Source organism: Panthera tigris, chromosome C1 (genome assembly GCF_018350195.1).
Source record: "Panthera tigris isolate Pti1 chromosome C1, P.tigris_Pti1_mat1.1, whole genome shotgun sequence".
NCBI classification, from domain to species: domain Eukaryota; kingdom Metazoa; phylum Chordata; class Mammalia; order Carnivora; family Felidae; genus Panthera; species Panthera tigris.
In genome coordinates, this window is record NC_056667.1 from 82117616 (window position 1) to 82136777 (window position 19162).

General features: G+C 35.3%; 1 protein-coding gene across 1 annotated transcript in view; it reads right to left on the minus strand.

Annotated features, from left to right (window-relative positions):
• The window catches only part of DPYD (dihydropyrimidine dehydrogenase), an 851480-nt gene that overhangs the window by 211541 nt on the left and 620777 nt on the right, over nt 1-19162 (minus strand). Inside the window, exons 17-18 of the mRNA XM_042997970.1 lie at nt 10592-10712; nt 9635-9754 (exon numbers count right to left, since the gene is read on the minus strand). Coding sequence (XP_042853904.1) covers nt 9635-9754; nt 10592-10712 — 241 coding nt within the window. The remainder of the gene's footprint in view (nt 1-9634; nt 9755-10591; nt 10713-19162) is intronic.

Below are 19162 nucleotides of genomic sequence, written 5' to 3' on the forward strand. Positions count from 1 at the left end.
ACTATAATAAAACTCCTTGCGGTTGCCTTTAATGATTTGGATGAACAAGGATTTTGAAAATTCGTATCTAAAAAATAATAGTAGAATAGAATAATGCCAGCCCTGACATTTTTTGGGAAAAATAGGCATCAATAATAAATATATAATAAAATTGTTTTAAAAAAACCATATTTTCCTAATTAAGAAGAGCATTTCCAATAAAATTTACTTTTCTGTTGACTAATTATCACTATGTATAATATATTTATATTATGATAAAGTATGAGTATAAGATATAAGATATACTTTATACAAGGTAAAATATAAGTTGTAAATTATAACAATACAGAAGAAAAAATTATCATTAAAGCCTTAATCCAGAAATTTAAAAAATATAAGTGTCAATTCATAGGCATATATTTTGTTAAAGAGAAATTCTATAAGGTGATCCATAAAAGATGTCCAAGCTTAAAAATAAAAGAAAATAGGATAAAATTTGGTTAGGAAGTTGAATGGAAATACTAATTCAAGGGAGAAATCATGTAAAACTTTCAACTATTATTTCAAACCTTATATATTTTTAAAGGGGTTATGATGAGTATAAAATCACCGAGCTATTTCAACTCTACTAGGTTTATTTAAAAGAGTAATGCAGCAATTTTATTTTAAGAATTAATATTTTCAGAATGTGGGAAACTGTATTTTTTATTATCACTTAAACTTATGGCTAAAATTTATAAGGTTGACTTAAAACGTATAAGGGGTACATAGTATTTTTTTAATGTGGCATATTTGTGAGCATAAAAATCTGAAGAACATTGAAATAATGAGTGTACACACATTGAATTAAAGTGTTAGACTTTACAAAAACATAGCAAGTGAAGTTAAGTGGCCTGATCAGATTCATTTTTTTTCTCTATTATGACCCTTCCTTTATCATCAGTCCTGTATCATCTTGGCAGTCTGTACCTTCGAGCATCAGATACTGCATGGATCTCTTGAGGATTCACTATGCCCCACATTGAAGAACCTTTTGGAATTTTGGGTGTAATTTGCTATAAGGTATTCACATGGTATTAAATTGTTGGGGCTGCACATCAGGACACTCATCATCCAGGAAAGCTGCAGGCAGCTTCCATTATTGACAAACAGTATCACCAACAGGCTATAAACATGACTCTGGAAACTCTCAGTGCATAGTATAACTATGTTAATGGCAGGAACACAGCATTGAAACAGCTTCCTCCCTTCCCCCCACAACATGTTATCTCTTACCTTCTATTGATAAAAGGATGCTGTTGTATGGGAATGACAGGAAAAAAAGAAGAGAGAAAAGCAGGAAGCTACCAATACTATTGTTTCCTACAGTTAAGGGTCTGAGAAAATAACTAGATTCATTGATATGTAAGTGCTTGTCTTGAGAGAGAACTGTTATTATTCAATGTGTTAGTATCTGCACAAAGTCAAAAAGAAAAGACGTTTCACAATCATGAGCTTAATTTTACCCTTGTCTCCCTCTGACACCTGTTTCCTTTTCAGAGGACTATTAAATGGCACTTAGAATGGGTTCTCTTCGCATAAAAATTAATCTTTAAATTTTTCTATTATTGAGCTGTAGTTGACATACACTGTAATCTTAGTTTCAGGTGTCCAACACAGTGATTGGACATTTCTATGCATTACTCAATGCTCACCACCATAAGTGTAGTCACCATCTGTCACCATACAATATTATTACAATATTATCGACTATATTCCCTATAGTGTACTTTTCATCCCCATGACTTATTTATTTTATAACTAGAAACACTTAATCTTAAATGGAGTGCCACATTCTTTCTATTATGAGACCTCAAATACTGTTTTCCACTACTTTTCTTAAGAGCGAATTCCAATCCTATTTACTACGATTTGTTTCAGATATGTAGCGGTGGGCAGAGATTCTATATTTATTTATGGAATGCCATGATTCTTTAATTTTACCACTAATAAAAGCCTTTGGCACTATTTTGGAAATAAGAATTTCAAATTAAAATGACTCTTACCTTTCTTCATCTACTGTTCAATGCAGATTCTCGGGCCCTCCTAAATCTCTTAGGGAGGGGCCCAGCAATCTGTATTCTAATGAGTCCTCTAGGTTCTGGGGCACATTAAGTTTGAGAACCATTGATCTACTGGAATCTCACCTCATAACAGGGCTTCCATAAGTAAAACTTGGCTCCAGGTTATAAGTTAAATAAGAATATTTCCCTTACCGACATACATAAATCCTTATACATAACATAATTATACATATAAACCTTAAGTCTAAAAATTAAGGGTTAATCTCATTTTTATTATGTAATCAGGCATTTGCTTCCAGCAGGTTTTGAGATCTTCAGCTACTGAGAGCCAATGACATTTTGATAGTTCTCTCGATGTTAGGGATAAATGTGTTGGCTTTATAGTCGGAGCAATGCTGGAGAGTTTGGTCTAATGCTTAGGGATTTAAACCGACGAATGGATAAGGATGGGAAGGAATCTCATTCTAGTCATGCCCTCCTTTCCTAATTTCCCTTTTCACTGTTTGGTCTTCTTCCCCTTTTCCTTAGGGAGCAGAGTGATTGATAGCCTAATCCAATGACTGTATTACAGCTGCCTCAACCAGGACTCTTTTCCTTATCATTAGCAGTTAGCCTATGGTTAAATTCACAGCTCACTGCTTGGTACAGCCCCTGAGATTTAAGGGTCTGGCCTTTAGAAAATATTTAACATAAAACTGAAATCTTGACATACTGAGAACTCAGTTCTCTGCAAGGCTTCTTTAATTAATCCAATGTACTGTACCATTGTTCTGTATGAGACTGTGACATGGTGAACTGTTTCTGAAGCTTACAGAGATGTGTAGTTCTAAATTAAACAGTCAGTGACGTGTACCTACACTGATTTTTTAGTACAGTAGATATGCATGAATCTGTGAATATTTAAATTCAAGCTTAAACAGTGACACAATACTCTCTAGTTTTACTTTCATAATAGAACATTTTTTGATTAATTTCAAGCTTGAACTCATTCTTTATAGAAAACACACACACACACACACACACACACACACACACACACAGGAAAGAAATTAAATAATTCATTACCACTGCTGCAAAGGTAAGTTTTCTTAATATGTTTGTCAGAGTCCTTTGGTTTACAAAGTCTATCGAATATTTTCTTAAAAGCTGATACAGACATTAATTTATTTTCCTAATTTTGAACAACAGAAAACATATATAATATCCACATGGCCATGAATTTGTTGGCTCTTAAATACTTTTTGATTTTATCATTTATCTGCAGGACAACAGTTATTTTAAAATACCTAAGGAAAGAATGGAGACCTTGATCTATGCTTTAAACCTTTGCCCTTGCTCCAGTCCGTCGATGAGCTGTAAGCGTCTATGAATATGGCAGCTGAGTCCCAGATGAAAAATTATGCATCTCATAAACTGCTATTCTGCTGAAATGTCAAGCCAAGGCAAGGCTGTACCTCAAACTCAGCACTTGGCATTTTCCTTCTGTCTGCTTTGTTGCCATGAAGCAAACATGAACAGTGAGGATTTGTGTAGGGCAGGTAGCAGGCGAGCTCACCGTCAAAAATCTATTATTAGGGCTCTGATCTCCTGCACAGACCAACGACAGCCAAACACTGTGAAATTCGGGCTCCAGGAAAGGCAATATAATGCAAAAGGGGATTCTTTGTCAATCTGTACATAAATATATTCAAATGAGCATGATTTAAATGAGAATAGTTCTAATGGTGAGCTTCTCTCAAACAAACTGATAATTTATAATGAAAATTATAATTCAGCATCTTTATTTGATATGCCTACTTCAACTGTTCTGCAAATATAGTACATATATTTATATAATAAGGTCTTTAATAATTCGATCAGTTAAACTTGTGATGGCCTAAGAATATTTATGTGAATAATAGAGTACATTTTTTGCATTATTTTGTACACACACATACACACACACACACAAGAGATGAGTGAGTATAAAGTGAAAGGTTCTCCTTTTCATTATTCTTTTTGGAATAATTTATCAGTGCATTTTTTTTTTACTCATTTAAATGTTACCTTTATCTATCAGGGTGTTTTAGACATTTCAGTATTAAAATCTAAGTTCTTATTGATAAAGATGGTTACAATAGATAGTTGAGATTTTATGACAGTGAGTAGGTGTGTTTTTCTAGAAAGATTTTATGCATGATTAATTATGTGATTGACAAGAAAAAAACTCCAGGCCATTAACAACTACTTCCTATAAAAAATACCAATACTGCACTTCATGATGTATAGTGTAAGAACTTAAAGAAATCTTGCCAAAATCTTTAGTTGCTTGCATGTGTGTAAATAGATATTTAAAGCAAAATGTAACTTGTGGGTTTTCAATCTACTATATGTTTTGTCATCTTCATTTTTCAACAATATACTAATAAATACATCAAAATAAGTTTAAGTTTATGATTGGAATGGGTTATATTGGATTTTCATTTATATATTTCCCAGTAGCTGAGTTCAATGCTGCTAGGTCACTGTATGGTCCCAACAATTCATGACTAAGTAACTTTGTTAGGCACAAACATCAAATATGAGGTATAGAGTTAAGATTCCTTTTTAAGCTATTATACTGATTCATATTTGTGCAAGTTTTCTGAGCTAAATACTTTTGTACTCACTTCCAGCCCTATACTAGCACAGAGTTACAAATTACTAGCAAATTTCTAACTTGTACCTTCTTTTATTGGTGTTTCCCTTGTTGGTTTTACAATGAAAACACCTTTAGGAGGCTTGTAACTATAAGAACTCAAGAGTTCGGTGTCCAATAGCCCACATAGCTGGATTTCAAATCATTCATTATTTACTTGAGAATGTAAGGGCATTTATGGAGTATGCCATTGTCGTTTGTTAAGAAATACACAATCATTTCTTAAATCTGTAATATCCTATAGGTAATTAGTGAATTTGGATTCCTGAAGTAGAGAGCAAATCTTGAAGGCCACCCTTGATGAATTATTCAGAAATCAGTAGTAAAGTTTATAAGTATTACTATCAAATAAAATGTGTCCTATTGTTTTAACTGAATAAGTTGGCATAGACAATAATTTCAAAAAGCCTTCCAAAATTGAAACTGAGAACAAGAATTTCCTTTTTTTGGCTACACAGAACAAATGTAGCAAATAAAATAATGTAAAACAATGAGTTAATTTCTTAAGCTTGTAGGAAGTGAATTTAATTAAGCCTAAAGCATCTATCATTGTTTCAAAGTGCCTTCTGCAGAGAAATTTCAGATCTTTTCCCTATGTGTGGGTATTTGTGTGTGTTTATATGTATTAAAAAATCAAAATATATATAGGACAATGGAATAATATTAAGAAACCTAAAAATATGCCCATTCCCCATTAATAGAAAGAAGCACCTAAAACACAAGGAATAACTCCTTCAAACGAGTTTACCCCAATGAAATAGATTACTACCTCTCCTAATGCAGCTGTAAATTAATAAATACTGTCCTCATGAAATCAGTTGCAAGAAATATGTATCTTTAGTTATGTCACGCAGGACTCATTCTTAACCATGCCTCAAAGAATCTTAACCACAGGGAAGACTAACTGTGAAAATGTCACACCACAGCTGGATGACACCATTTACATAGGTGATAGTAATCACTGAGTTAGGAGCTATCTTAAGATGACTTCACCATTTGCGGACAAGGCCAGGGAAAAGGTCAAAATTTGAAACTTAAACAAGAAAAAATAACTAAACTAAAACTAGGAAAAATAATCAGTAATCCACTCAGGGATTGGAGTTTATAATGTTACTGATGGATCAGTGGTTCTCACAATGAAATAAAGAAAACCAAGGAATCCCCCCTGCCAGAAAACAAAACAAAACAAAACAATAATCTACTCAAAAAGTTTTTTTCACGGATTCCAGAAGAAGGACAGTTAGGTGGTAACAACTTGCACTGTAAAGTCTCTACTGCCCAAAGAGAGATAGAGAATGTTGATTCTTAAAAGGTAGTAATTTAGACAGAAATAATTGTCCGGTAAAGAACTTAATTAGCCATCTTGGTTTCATGAAAATATCCCTTATAAATACTGAATAAGCTTTCTTTTGATACTGTTCTCACTATGAAATCACTTTTAATTCTATAATTCAACCTTTAATGGACTCACAGACCATGAATCTTGCCAGGTATTTCTCCAATTGAAATTCAGGTTTATAAATCATTCCATTATGAATTTGGTTCATATGTTTTGCCCCCTATGCCACCCACTCACCTATAGATGAGTTGTAAAAAAGCATTTTCTAAAATAACAAAGCTAAGGACGAGATCTTAGAATGAGATCCTAACTCTCCCTCTTGATAAAAATTTTAAACTGCAACAAGTAACCTTGTTTAATGACTTCTAGAGGCTTAATGACTTCTTTTATTAAATAAAGAGAACATCCTCTAATCAGTAGCTTTCCAACTTTTTTGAAATTAAACATAATAAAATATGAATTTTACATCATAACCTAGTATAGAAATATACATATATACATGTGTGTATATATGTACAGTATAGAAATATGTATATATAAATACAATATAAAAAATATACATATACTGAACAAGAGGTTTGAGCAATGTTTATACCATCTGTGTGCAAAGCACTATGACATTGTTTTTTATTCTATTTGATTTATTTTATTTTTTTAAGGTTATTTATTTGTTTATTTACTTAGAAAGAGAGACAGCCAGAGCATGAGCGGGAGAGGGGCAAAGAGAGGGAGACAGAGAATCCCAAGCAGGCTCTGCACGGTCAGCACAGAGCCCGATGTGGGGCTCAGACCCACAAACCATGATATCATGACCTGAGCCAAAATCAAGAGTTGGACACTTAACTGACTCAGCCACCCAGGCACCCCTTTATTTGACTTTTTTAAAATGTTGATTACAGTTAATTAAACTTCCACTCATGAGTTGGAAACCAAAGGTTGAAAAGCATTGCTTTAAAAGTACTCTTTGGGCACCTGGATGGCTCAGTCAGTTGAGCATCCAACTCTTGATTTCAGCTCTAGTCATGATCTCACATTTTTGGAGACTGAGCCCTGTGTTGGATTCTGTGCTGATAGCATGGAGCCTGCTTAGGATTCTCTCTCTTCCACCTTCTCTCTCTGCTCCTCCTCTGCTCTCTCCTTCTCTCTCAAAATGAATAAACATTTTTAAAAAAATAAATTACTCTAGAATCCAAACTAATCATATTTGAAGTAATTCAACTGACATTTCTTAGCTGAGCCTCTGTCTTCCCAATGCTAGTCACTGCCCCTTATTAGCTAATGTTTTAACAGGACATTACAGAAATGTGACCATTTTTCTATAGCATGTGCAATACCTCAAGTACCTGATTATTTTCCCATTTAGACAAAACAAAACCTTCATGTCAAACAGCAGCAGTCTTATTTTGAGAAAAAAATAATAAAGACAGAATAGAAAGCTAGAGAATATTGAAGGGGAAAAATATTCCTCCCTGGCAATGGTAAGTATGAGTTGTATTTCAGGTGGCGATCCAAAATTTAATACTTTTTAGCTTTCACTTAAAACAAATCTGTGATTCAAGCTGCTCTTCTAAAAGTAGACATTCTAGCGCTGTGAGAGAATACTTGGGAAAGTATTAGCGCTGTGCTGTGGTAATTTTTTTAATCATACAAAAATATCTGGCATATTTTATATGATATTCTATATTGAAGCAGACTTTGAAGTCTTGACAGCTATATTTGATAAAACTAGGAATGGTGTTTAGCCATTTAGATATTTCCCTCATTCCTAAAATTTGAAGCCATTAATATTTAACACAGTTTTGCTAGGCTAGGTTTTGTTATAACTCATTCTGAAGGTACTCTGTTATAGAACTTGCTTCTGTACTAAAATATATTATTATTGCCTGTTTGAACCGCTTTTCAGATTCTATTACCTTTAAATTAAAGCAAACATTGCTTTAAAGGAGAAAATTCTATCAATTTTGTCCATATGACGAAAGGCTGTTTTCAAAACAGATTGTTTAATGTGAAGGGACTTAATATAAAACCTATTAGAAATGAGGTACAAGTCCTTAAAAATGTTAGGGACTTTTTGTTGTTTAAAATTAAAGTTCCACCCAGGCTTAGCTGAGCTTATAGCCCAAGTGAATATTTATATATGAATTTATAAATCTTAGAAATAGAGTTTCATGGAAACGTTAACAGGCCCTGAGGTATAGCTGAACTTGTTTTCAGGTAATGCTATAATTTCCAGTATGTGTATGCTTAAAGACTACAACACAAAAGACTTTTTCTAATGCTGTAATTTTGTAGTTTTATTAGACTGAGTTATAGTATGGGAGAATATTCAGAAATTGCAGCTTAAATGAGAAAACATGAACGGTGTTACTTATATAAAATACTACTGCAATAGTTCTTTTATTAATTTTTAATGTTCAGCACCCTCTGTGACCTCCTTTATTCTCTTGCTGTCAACATGGCAGGCTGGAAAAATTGAAATGGGCTGACAGAAAACATAGTGCACGTTACAGCCCAACTCTGGAGTCTCTTGACTCTCTTTCTGCTGCACATGCTAACGCAGTCCACGTTATTCTGCATTACAATAATATTTAAGGCTCTGTTTGATAGCTGATAAAAGAGAGTTGTGTCTGGACCCTGAGCAGGAGCTTCTCGTCAGCTCTCCTCTTTCTGACACTATGGGAATGGGAATGGCATTCAATTAAAAACAGAATATAATTTTTAAAAATCATGGCTCATAGACATACTTCATGCTTTCAAAACATAATACCTCAGCATGGATAGTGCTTTATTTGTGTCTATCTAGCCTCTTCGAAAAGGATATTTTGGTCTGATTCAGCAATGCTTTTCTCGAACAGTGGGACACTGCTATATTATGTATATTTACCACTGTCTCTATCACCAAGGAGACTAATCCCCATACCAGTACAGTCAAGAACCTTACAGCATTGTCTTTGCAAGACCAAGTTCATGTTGTCACAGCAACAGAGTGCACAGGGCAAATTTACTGAGCGACACACTGGGATTAAAACTTCTGTTTCTGTTTTAAACGCAAGTGTTTGAGGATGAGAAAAGATATGCAAAGGTGTGAGGTCTGCAAATGTCTTCTTACCTAAAGCGACAAATGCAGTTTCAATAATTTTTGGGGGACAGTTATGAAAGCAAATTTTTTGAAGATAGGAGATTTCAAAATTCTAGGAAAAGTGGGGAAAAATTCAGACTATGAAAAAGATATAATCAGGTGCTTATGTTTTTTTTCTCTTAGCTGGTCCCAGTGTTAGCCTTTACTAATAAGTGACAAGACAATTGTGACAATGAGAAGTTCTGAGGAAAGCGTAGAATACAAGAGAATAGAATTCACACACGACCCTATCTTGATATTCTCTTATCTTCTGCTATCAGTCACTTGAGCCTTCACACTCGATCTGTAACATCTGTCATAACTATTAGGAATTTTGACCAGCAATGAGTAATAAGAATTTGGGATCGTAAAAGACATGCTACACTTGCTTGCAACATGACCTCTGATTTTTCGGCAACCTTCAAGGAAGCAAAATGCAAGCAGAGGGCAACACCTACCAGATACTCCTCCATATGTAGTCCGCTTCCCAATGCCCACTGCTGGCCAGGGTGTGCCGTCGCCTTTTAATCCCATTAGACCTGAGACAGTGTTGGTGGCTGTAACGCCATCTGCACCACCTATGAAAAACACTTCATCATTTACCTGCAGTTTTGAAAGGGACAATGGTCAAAACCCATTCAAACCCACACAACCCAGGAAAATGCACACTCTACTTTCTCTTAAGAACGTTTCCTCCCCTCAGATATCTTCACTAATTTCACTCCTACCTTTATGCTTAAAATACTAGAAACACAAATTTTTAATTACCACCAACTCATTTTTCCATTTCTTATACAGATTTATAGATGCCAAATGTTTTGTGTTTGGTGTTATTTTCCAGGTAGTTCGCAATACCTTTGCAAATCAAGATGCAACTTCCATTGGATAGGGCACAGCGCATATGATTTATAAAATCATTCACTGACTGCATGATTTATGTGTTCAATCGGTCTTTATTGAACATATGTTTAAGGCAGTGTACTAGGCCCTATCACATAGAAAGGGAACTTATAAGAAATTTGATATTGTGGAAGCTGGTATCTTTTTTTTTTTTAACTTCATTGAATGTTCAAACGCTATTGCTGGATTGTTACATTACATGGTCATTTATTTGGAGTGGTTTGCTGTGACCATGGTCTTGTTTCATAATTTTTTTGTGTGTGGAGCAGGTGTTTATCAAGAAAGATTATAAATGTTCTTGTTTTCCCTGGCCAAAGTCTGGAGTACAGTTACTAGCATGAGTCCAGGTGTGAATCTACTGCATTTGTGAGATCAAGTGCTCAATTTAGTATTTTTCTTAAACTCTAGACAAAGATATACACATATATTTGTGGATGGTGATATACTTTAGTCTGGCTACATACTTCAGGCCCATACTTCCATAACTAGACAACTGATGCAAGTCTAGTTCTTACCTTCCTTTGCAGCTCTTGCGATGCTTACGATATCAGTGACATTTGGGGTCAACTTGGCAAAAAAAGGAACCTGAACAGCTTGCCTAACCCAGCGACAGATGTTCCGTACCAGCTCTGGATCCTGTTCAAATAGGTCAGTTAAATATAGAACATAATTAAAAAATTGTGATCAAAATGTGTACTGGAACAACAGCAAAGTGGATACGTGCAAGACAAATCCAACTTGACAATGAGCTACATGATATATTTCTCAATTCTGCCTCAGTATTACACGTAGACTCATTAGGGAACTAAGGTTAACACACTTCCAGTGAACTGCAAATTCATCACATAAAGGTTAAATTCCTCAAGGGAGCCTTTGGAAAATAAAATTACAAAGAACCAAATGGAAAAAAGTGTTTTCCACTACCAGTTAAATAATATCAGGAGTAAAACATCAACTTCTGGTGGTAATTTCAGTAAATATTACAGAATTTCCAGCGACCTCATTGGCCTAAACCTAATAAAAAATACTTAAGCTGCTGATTCCCAGATGAATGACATTACATCTGAAGCTTATTGTTTTCATTATTAGAAGACTTAGTCTTGAAATATATTCAAAAGAAAATCTGTGACTTCCTAATCAATCTAATTATGATATATAGTATATGCTAATACAGAATAATTCAGCCTTGGATTATACATGAGCTGATAAGGAACTTAGTTTACTTTTGTAAATGTTACCAAGATCTGTGAAGCACTCTTCAACACTGAGCTACTTGAAAGAATTGATCAATGACAAAAATGAAATAAAATATCAAATGCTCATTTTTAAAAGCACGGAATAGACATTTTCCTGTGCCTGTTTCCTGTGATTTTTCAGGCTTCTATTTTCTCATGGGACAAGTATCATTTAGAGGGCAATCACCTATCCTTTCCATTGAAAATAACTTAGCTGTGGCAATGTTCTTTGATTTCAACACACACAATAGTCCTTTTTTTATTACTTTTAGTGCAAAATTTATTCTGACAGGTACTGATAATGCACTTTGATAAATTACCTTAAAATATGCAATAGCAATTCATTATTGAGCTTGGTAATATTATCTTAGCAAGTTAAAATGTTTTTTGAATAAAAGAAAAACCCAGAAAAACACAGACATATATTTAAAGTATGAAACAGCAGGCAAGTATATCATTTGTAATTAGTATTTTTATATGTAAGAAAGTTGCTCTTTGCATTTTAACCTTTCAAATTCTTTTAAGATGAGATTTCTAATGTTATAACCTTTAGAAAGAACCTTTTCACTTACGTTAATGTGTCTTGATTTGTCATTTTGTATTACTCTAAAAGTTATGCGTTTATGTGCTAAGTAAGATACAGCAATGAGGTAATTTCTGTTGATTGTTACTGTCTCTATTCAGCAAAACTCATAATTTTAACAAAAAAATCTGTGATTTGGTTTGTTCTCTTTCAGAACAGTAATTTCTTCATTAAACATAAATATTAAAAAAGCACTATATGGAATGCTCTACAGGGCATACTGTGCATTATGAATAGTAAAATCTGGAGACTTAGCTGTACAAATTCTAACTCATGAAAATGGAGATCTGCCCCTGCCCATGCAATGTTCATGAAATATTTATAACCGCTGCATTGGCATTATGAAGGCAGTTGCATCTTTGTGACTTTCATTTTTAAGTTATGAATTTCCATGGGACTTAGCCTAGAAATGACAGTAACTCTAGATGATATGAATTGCATGTCCTTTGTGAAAGCTCTTTTTAAGATAGAATTTGACAATAATTTAAAGATCACTTGAATTTCATAATACATGGAAAGTAGCCTGATAAGAATTACTGAAACAAATACAAAATATTATTTGGTTCCAATAGCGTAAACACTAATAATCTGATACAGACTTCTAAGTGGCTTTCGATACTATTGACCACCATGTCTTTATAATTTACTTTCAGCATCTGTCATACTTCTTTTTCTGTTCGTTCTTACTAGTTGAATACTTTAAGTGAATACGTGGAATGTCTTTTACACATTGTTTATTAACAATTTGGAATTTTTTCAAAGTTTTTCAGTGTTTTTTTTTTTGTTTAAACATATGGTCCGCTGGTACCATTATTTACTTAAATCATCTGTTTTGAGATACCATTATTTGACCCTCCTATACTTCTATGAGCAAGGTTCATGGCGTTATGAACCTTGGCTGAGGTTCAGCCAAGCCAGCTGCCAAGTAATTCTCACACCCAACTAAAACACAATTTGATTACCTGGAAATTTTAAAAACAACTTCTGCCTTATATTATTGTAAAAAGTAATGACTGTCAGTAAATTGAAGTTTTGGCTTGACAGGTGTAACAGGGAATGTTCTAATAAAACTACAAGTGTGGTGAGGCTAATAATATGATAAAATGAACCTGCACACTTTGGGGAATTAAAGGACACATTGTAACTATTCACACTTTCCTGGTTTCCTCACAATTTGATATTAAATATTTGAGATCTAAAAGCATAAATTAATAGTGTTTCTGCATCTTGACCTTCTCATTTTCTAGTGACAACATCAGATGGTGTCATCAATTAAAGGCAGTTCTAAAAATCTTAATTTAGGGGTGCCTGGGTGGCTCAGTCGGTTAAGCATCCGACTTCGGCTCAGGTCACGATCTTGCAGTTTGTGAGTTCAAGCCCTGCGTCGGGCTCTGTGCTGACAGCTCAGAGCCTGGAGCCTACTTCAGATTCTGTGTCTGTCCATCTCTTGGCCCCTCCCCTAGCTAAGCTCTGTGTCTCTCTATCAATAATAAATAAATGTTTAAAAAAATTAAAAAAATAAATAAAAATCTCAAATGCATGAATTTTAGACAATTTCTCATGCCGTCCCCCCAAATCTTCAGGATAGGAAATACACAAAGGCATTATTATTTCAGACAATTTGGGACATTAACATTATCCACACCAACACAGGAAAGAAAATCAAACAATTCTGCACTTCTTTTCTATTTCTAGGCACAAAACATTGCAGACAAAAGATAGTTGGGTCAATGAAAGAAGAATGAATAAAAACTCAGTACATTTTCCAATGATTTCTTTATATAGCCATCAAAATATAGACTATGTCTAGGTTGAAGAAAAACCTGAGTACATTTTCTGATAGATAATACCTAAAAGTGTGAGATCCAAGACTTCCTTGCAAATCTGGGATAATTCTGAAGAAAAATAATGGATAATGATACAAAAAAAGAACAGCTTAACTTTTAAAACTGCCTGATCCATAAAAAGTCTACCTAGATCCTCAGGACTTCATTGGTTCTTCATATTGATATGAATGATACCCATCCCTGACCACGATTTGCAATCTCTCCCACAGCAACTGTGTGTGTTTGCATGTATACTTCCTCAACCCCTATCAACACCTTTGTTATTCATGTGATCACAGAGAAAACTCTGAGGCAACAGAAGGAATTTTTCTGTGATGGAAGTGTGTGATAAGAGAAGAAATCACTGAAGCCCTTAAAGGAATGAGTGATGAGCCCAGGGAAGCACATGGTGTTCTTGAGGGGACTGCATGAGGTGAGAAGCTACCAGCCCAAACCTGTGAAGTGCTGAAGAAAGGAAGAAAGTATGCTAGAGACAATTTTGGCCTCTTTGACAACATGAATGGGGAGCAGCCCTGTGTCTGCCGGCAATTGATACAGTCTGGAATAGAGTCTTATGAAAACCAAACAACAACAACTGCAACTGGAAAATGTAGCGCTGAGTAGACTGTTTGCTGCGGTTGTTTCCGCTTACATCAAAAACTGTTTGTAAAGCTTAATTTTCTTTTTTTTTTAAATTTTTTAAAAGTTTACCTATTTATTTTGAGGGGGGAAGAGGGAGAGAGAGCACACGGGCACACATTTGTGCGAGGGGGAGGGGCAGGGAGAGAAGGAGACAGAGAATCTCAAGCAGACTCAGTACTGTCAGCGGAGAGCCCCAGGTGTGGCTCAATGTGGGGCTTCATCTCAATAACTGCAAGATCACGATCTGAGCCGAAATCAAGAGTTGGACGCTTAACCAACTGAGCCCCCCTGGCGAACCTAGAGCTTAATTTTCTATCTGGGCCATAAGATAGCAATTTCTAATTCTTGTGACTTTAAAGCTTAAAATTTTTTTAAAGCTTACTTTTCTATCTGGGCTGTAAGATAATACTTTTTAATCTAGTAACTAGCATGTCTCTAGTTAAATATAAAAGGAGTTCTATAAATGATATACCCTGCTGTGTTTGAGACCCCTAAGATGACCTCTCCATTGTAGGACAGGCATTTCCACCAATTTCCTAGGGCATCAAATCTCATTGGTTTCATGCCCTGTACAAAAGAACAAGCATTAGAGAATGAGATTGTGAGAATGTCTTGATAAGCTAAATTACAAGTGAAATTTTTGACTTTGAGAAACATTTCTCTCCAATTTACCTGGTAATTTTAACTCTGTACAATTCTTGTCAAAGTGGCTTTCTTAGAAGGTGGTGTTTCAATGAATTCACTGAAAAATTTTACCAGTTATAAATGCTTTCCACTAAGGAACTCCTAAGTCTTAATTCACATGAATGCTAGGAAGTAGCTAGCATTTTTATTATGTCCACTTCTCTGACAGAGAGAACTAGGGCCCAGAAGATCAATCTGAGTATCTATTTCACCTTCTTAATTTTCTTTCCCATTATCATGTCCTAAACCATCATCTTCTTTAACAAAATTGCTCCCTAAAGTGAAATTCAGCCATCAATTATAAACCAGAACTATAAAAGGCTTCTACTTCATTTATACTTATAAGAGTAAATGTAGCTTCAGAGTAATAGGCAAACATGATGTATTTATCCTTCTATGTCAATAAAATAGAACAGAAAGAGTTAACTACTCCAGGTAGAATTATTACTAAATGCAAAGATTGTGCACGGGAATGGATGTTTTAAATGAACGTATGGTTTAGTATGTCTTCTCTTTGAACTGGTTTTCCTGACTTAAGAATTCTAACAATGATACAATCGCCTTGAAAATCATTTGGTAATTTCCTAAAAAAAGCAAGCATGCACATACAATCCACCCACTAAATTTCACTCTTAATTATATATCCAAGAGACATGACAGCAGGTCCACACAAAGATTTGCACATGACTGTTCATAGCAACTCTTTCAAAAAAGCTCCAAATTGGTAACAACCCAATATTCATTAAAATGTGAATGGATACACAAGTAGTTATATATCCACATGTTAGAATATTATTCAGTAATAAAAAGAAATTAATCTACTGAATCCTGGAACAATTTATAGTTAATTAAAACAAATTATGTTCAGTTAGAGAAGTACCCAAGAGTTTAAATGCTGTATGCTTACATTTCTATGAAATCACACACACACACACACACACACACACACACACACACACACACACAAAGTAAGCTAATAGAAATCAGAGCAATGGCTGCTGGGATTAGGGTTAGGGTGCAGGGGAGGGATTAAGTGGGAAGAGGCATAAGAAATTTTTGGAGGGTAATGGAAACTTTCTATAACTTGACTATAATGTTTACACAGGTGTAGACATCTGCCGAAACACTCATCAAACACTACACCTAAATGTGTTCTTTTTATTATAGGTAAATTATACAGCCACAAATTTCTTGTAAAATTAAAAAACAAAAAACAGAAAACAACTCTAGGGGCGCCTGGGTGGCTCAATCGGTTAAGCTTCAAACTTGTGTTCCGGTCTTGATCTCGCGGTTCCTGATTTTAAGCCCCATGTTGGGTTCTGTGCTGACAGCTCAGAGCCTGAAGCTTGTTTCGGATTCTTTGTCTCCTTCTCTTTCTGCCCCTCCCCTTCTCTGTGTCTCTCAAAAATAACTAAACATTAAAAAAATTCTAAGGGCATTTAAATATAAATTAAATAAAAGGAACGCTGGTGGTATTCTAGGCAATGTGGGTTCTATTTTTTCAACAAATATTCATTGACCACAAGGCATTGAACTGGTTTGTGCTGGAGAATAAGATGAATGGAACATGGAAAGCAGAGTCTAGTAGGAAAAAAAAGGCAGACATATAAATGAAATACAAGCTGGATATAAGTATAAAAAAGGAGATATTAATGCTTTCTCATTTCAGATTATTTCAGAGCCTGTAGCACAGGGTTTGGCACATAATAGGCTCTCAACAAATACTGTTGAATCCATAGAGCTCACACTGCATGAATTAACACTGACTTTCTTATTGCTACTTACTGAGAAGAAAATGGAATATAAATTTATTGGGTCCAGGATAACCTAATAAACAAATGCATTATACCTCATGTTAGACAATGGTGATCCAAAATGTATAATATACTATCCCTATTCTTTTTTTTTTTTAATTTTTTTTAACGTTTATTTATTTTTGAGACAGAGAGAGACAAAGCATGAACGGAGGAGGGTCAGAGAGAGGGAGATACAGAATCTGAAACAGGCTCCAGGCTCTGAGCTGTCAGCACAGAGCCCGACGCGGGGCTCGAACTCACGGACCGCGAGATCATGACCTGAGCCGAAGTCGGCTGCTTAACCGACTGAGCCACCCAGGCGCCCCTACTATCCCTATTCTTAAAAACAAAACAAAAAATACTTCATAACCTAGGGGGGGAAATACATAATACAAACAAATAATGTGAATATAAAATGTGAGTATATATACAGGCACTGTATGTGTGTATAAAACATTTCATATGTAACATACATTCTTTCTTCTCCATTTGTGCCTTAAGCTGAAGATGACATAGAGCTGCTTGTGTGTTCTCTCCTCCCCAGACACATAAAGCCTTCTCCATTCTGTTTCTCACTTCAGGCCTCTCTTTCTTGTTATCTTTTTATGCAGAATGTTTCACCTCTTGTCCCTTGGATAGACACCCCAGGGCAGCCCTCCATGACCAATCCTCCCATCCTACCTCAGTACAGGACAGATGAGTAAATGACTCCCTTTTAAATACTTTCATAACATTCTTTACTCCTTCATTTATCACAATATTTAACCATCATCCATTTATGTTTTTTTTCTTTCTAATAGACTATTAGTCTTTTAAGGGGTGTATCCTACTCTTGTATCTGATCCCCTAACATAGAGTCTGAGACACTAAAGACCATAAACACTGTGTTGAATTAAAATATGAAGAATTAGGGGTGGCTCAGCCAGTTGAGCCTCCAACTCTTGATTTTGGCTCAGGTCATGATCTCATGATTCGTGACATGGAGCCCTGCGCTGACAGCACAGAGCCCTGCTTGGGTCCCATGAATCGTGAGATCGTGAACTGAGCGGCAATCAAGAGTCAGATGCTTAACCAACTGAGCCATCCAGGCGCCTCTCTTTTTTTAGTCCTTTAAATGCCATTTCCTGTGACAGTGTTTATGCTGTTTCTCCTCCTTTCAGACAGCGTTTCTTTCATGTCCCATTCCTTTAATGTTCCTAGTATAAGAGTTCCTATTACCACAAACTTAGTCTCAGAAGCTTGAATTTTTAACAAATGGACAAGAATTGCCATATACTGCTTAGATAATTCCCAATGGCCAAATATTCTTTGAGTCTTTCTTTTTATCCTCTGATGACCCGCTGATTCTCTGGCTACCTCTCCACCAGCTCACTTCTTTACTCCCAGTTGGCAGTGCTAATGGAGATCAGCTCTTAAAACTTCTAAAATTTCAAATCTTCCCCTCCACAATTTGTCCCCAGGGAGTCAGATTCAGATTTCCTAGGATTATCTTGGTCTTACTAGCTAATCTAAATTAGAAACCCACCACATTATTTGTTTGTATTATGTATTTCCCCCCCTAGGTTATGAAGTATTTTTTGTTTTGTTTTTAAGAATAGGGATAGTAGGGGCGCCTGGGTGGCTCAGTCGGTTAAGCAGCCGACTTCGGCTCAGGTCATGATCTCGCGGTCCGTGAGTTCGAGCCCCGCGTCGGGCTCTGTGCTGACAGCTCAGAGCCTGGAGCCTGTTTCAGATTCTGTATCTCCCTCTCTCTGACCCTCCTCCGTTCATGCTTTGTCTCTCTCTGTCTCAAAAATAAATAAACGTTAAAAAAAATTAAAAAAAAAAAAGAATAGGGATAGTATATTATACATTTTGGATCACCATTGTCTAACATGAGGTATAATGCATTTGTTTATTAGGTTATCCTTATATATGAGTTGCTATTTTTCTGTGAATTCAAAGGCTAGTATTATCTATCATGCAAAAAGTGATTGTTCATAGTTTGTTTATTAATGAGGTTATACAGTGTAACCTGGAAAATCTTAATATATGGAGAAATAGGCTATGCACATGCTTTGCTGATACCACCAGTAGGGGTTGAAAATTGTGGACCAGCTGAGCCAAACTGAAACTCAGCAGGCTTCCCAATCACTGCTCAGAACACACTAAAAAGACTTCAGTGGGTAATGAAGTGCAGGCAGTTGCCTGCACTACTGTGTATGGATTCATTTTAGATAAGGGCAAGTGAGTATTTAAGTGTATAATAAGGAGTTTTTATTCTTTGCAGACTTCAGGCAGCTTGTCATTTGTTTTCTTAATGCAAAGCATTAGTGTAAAC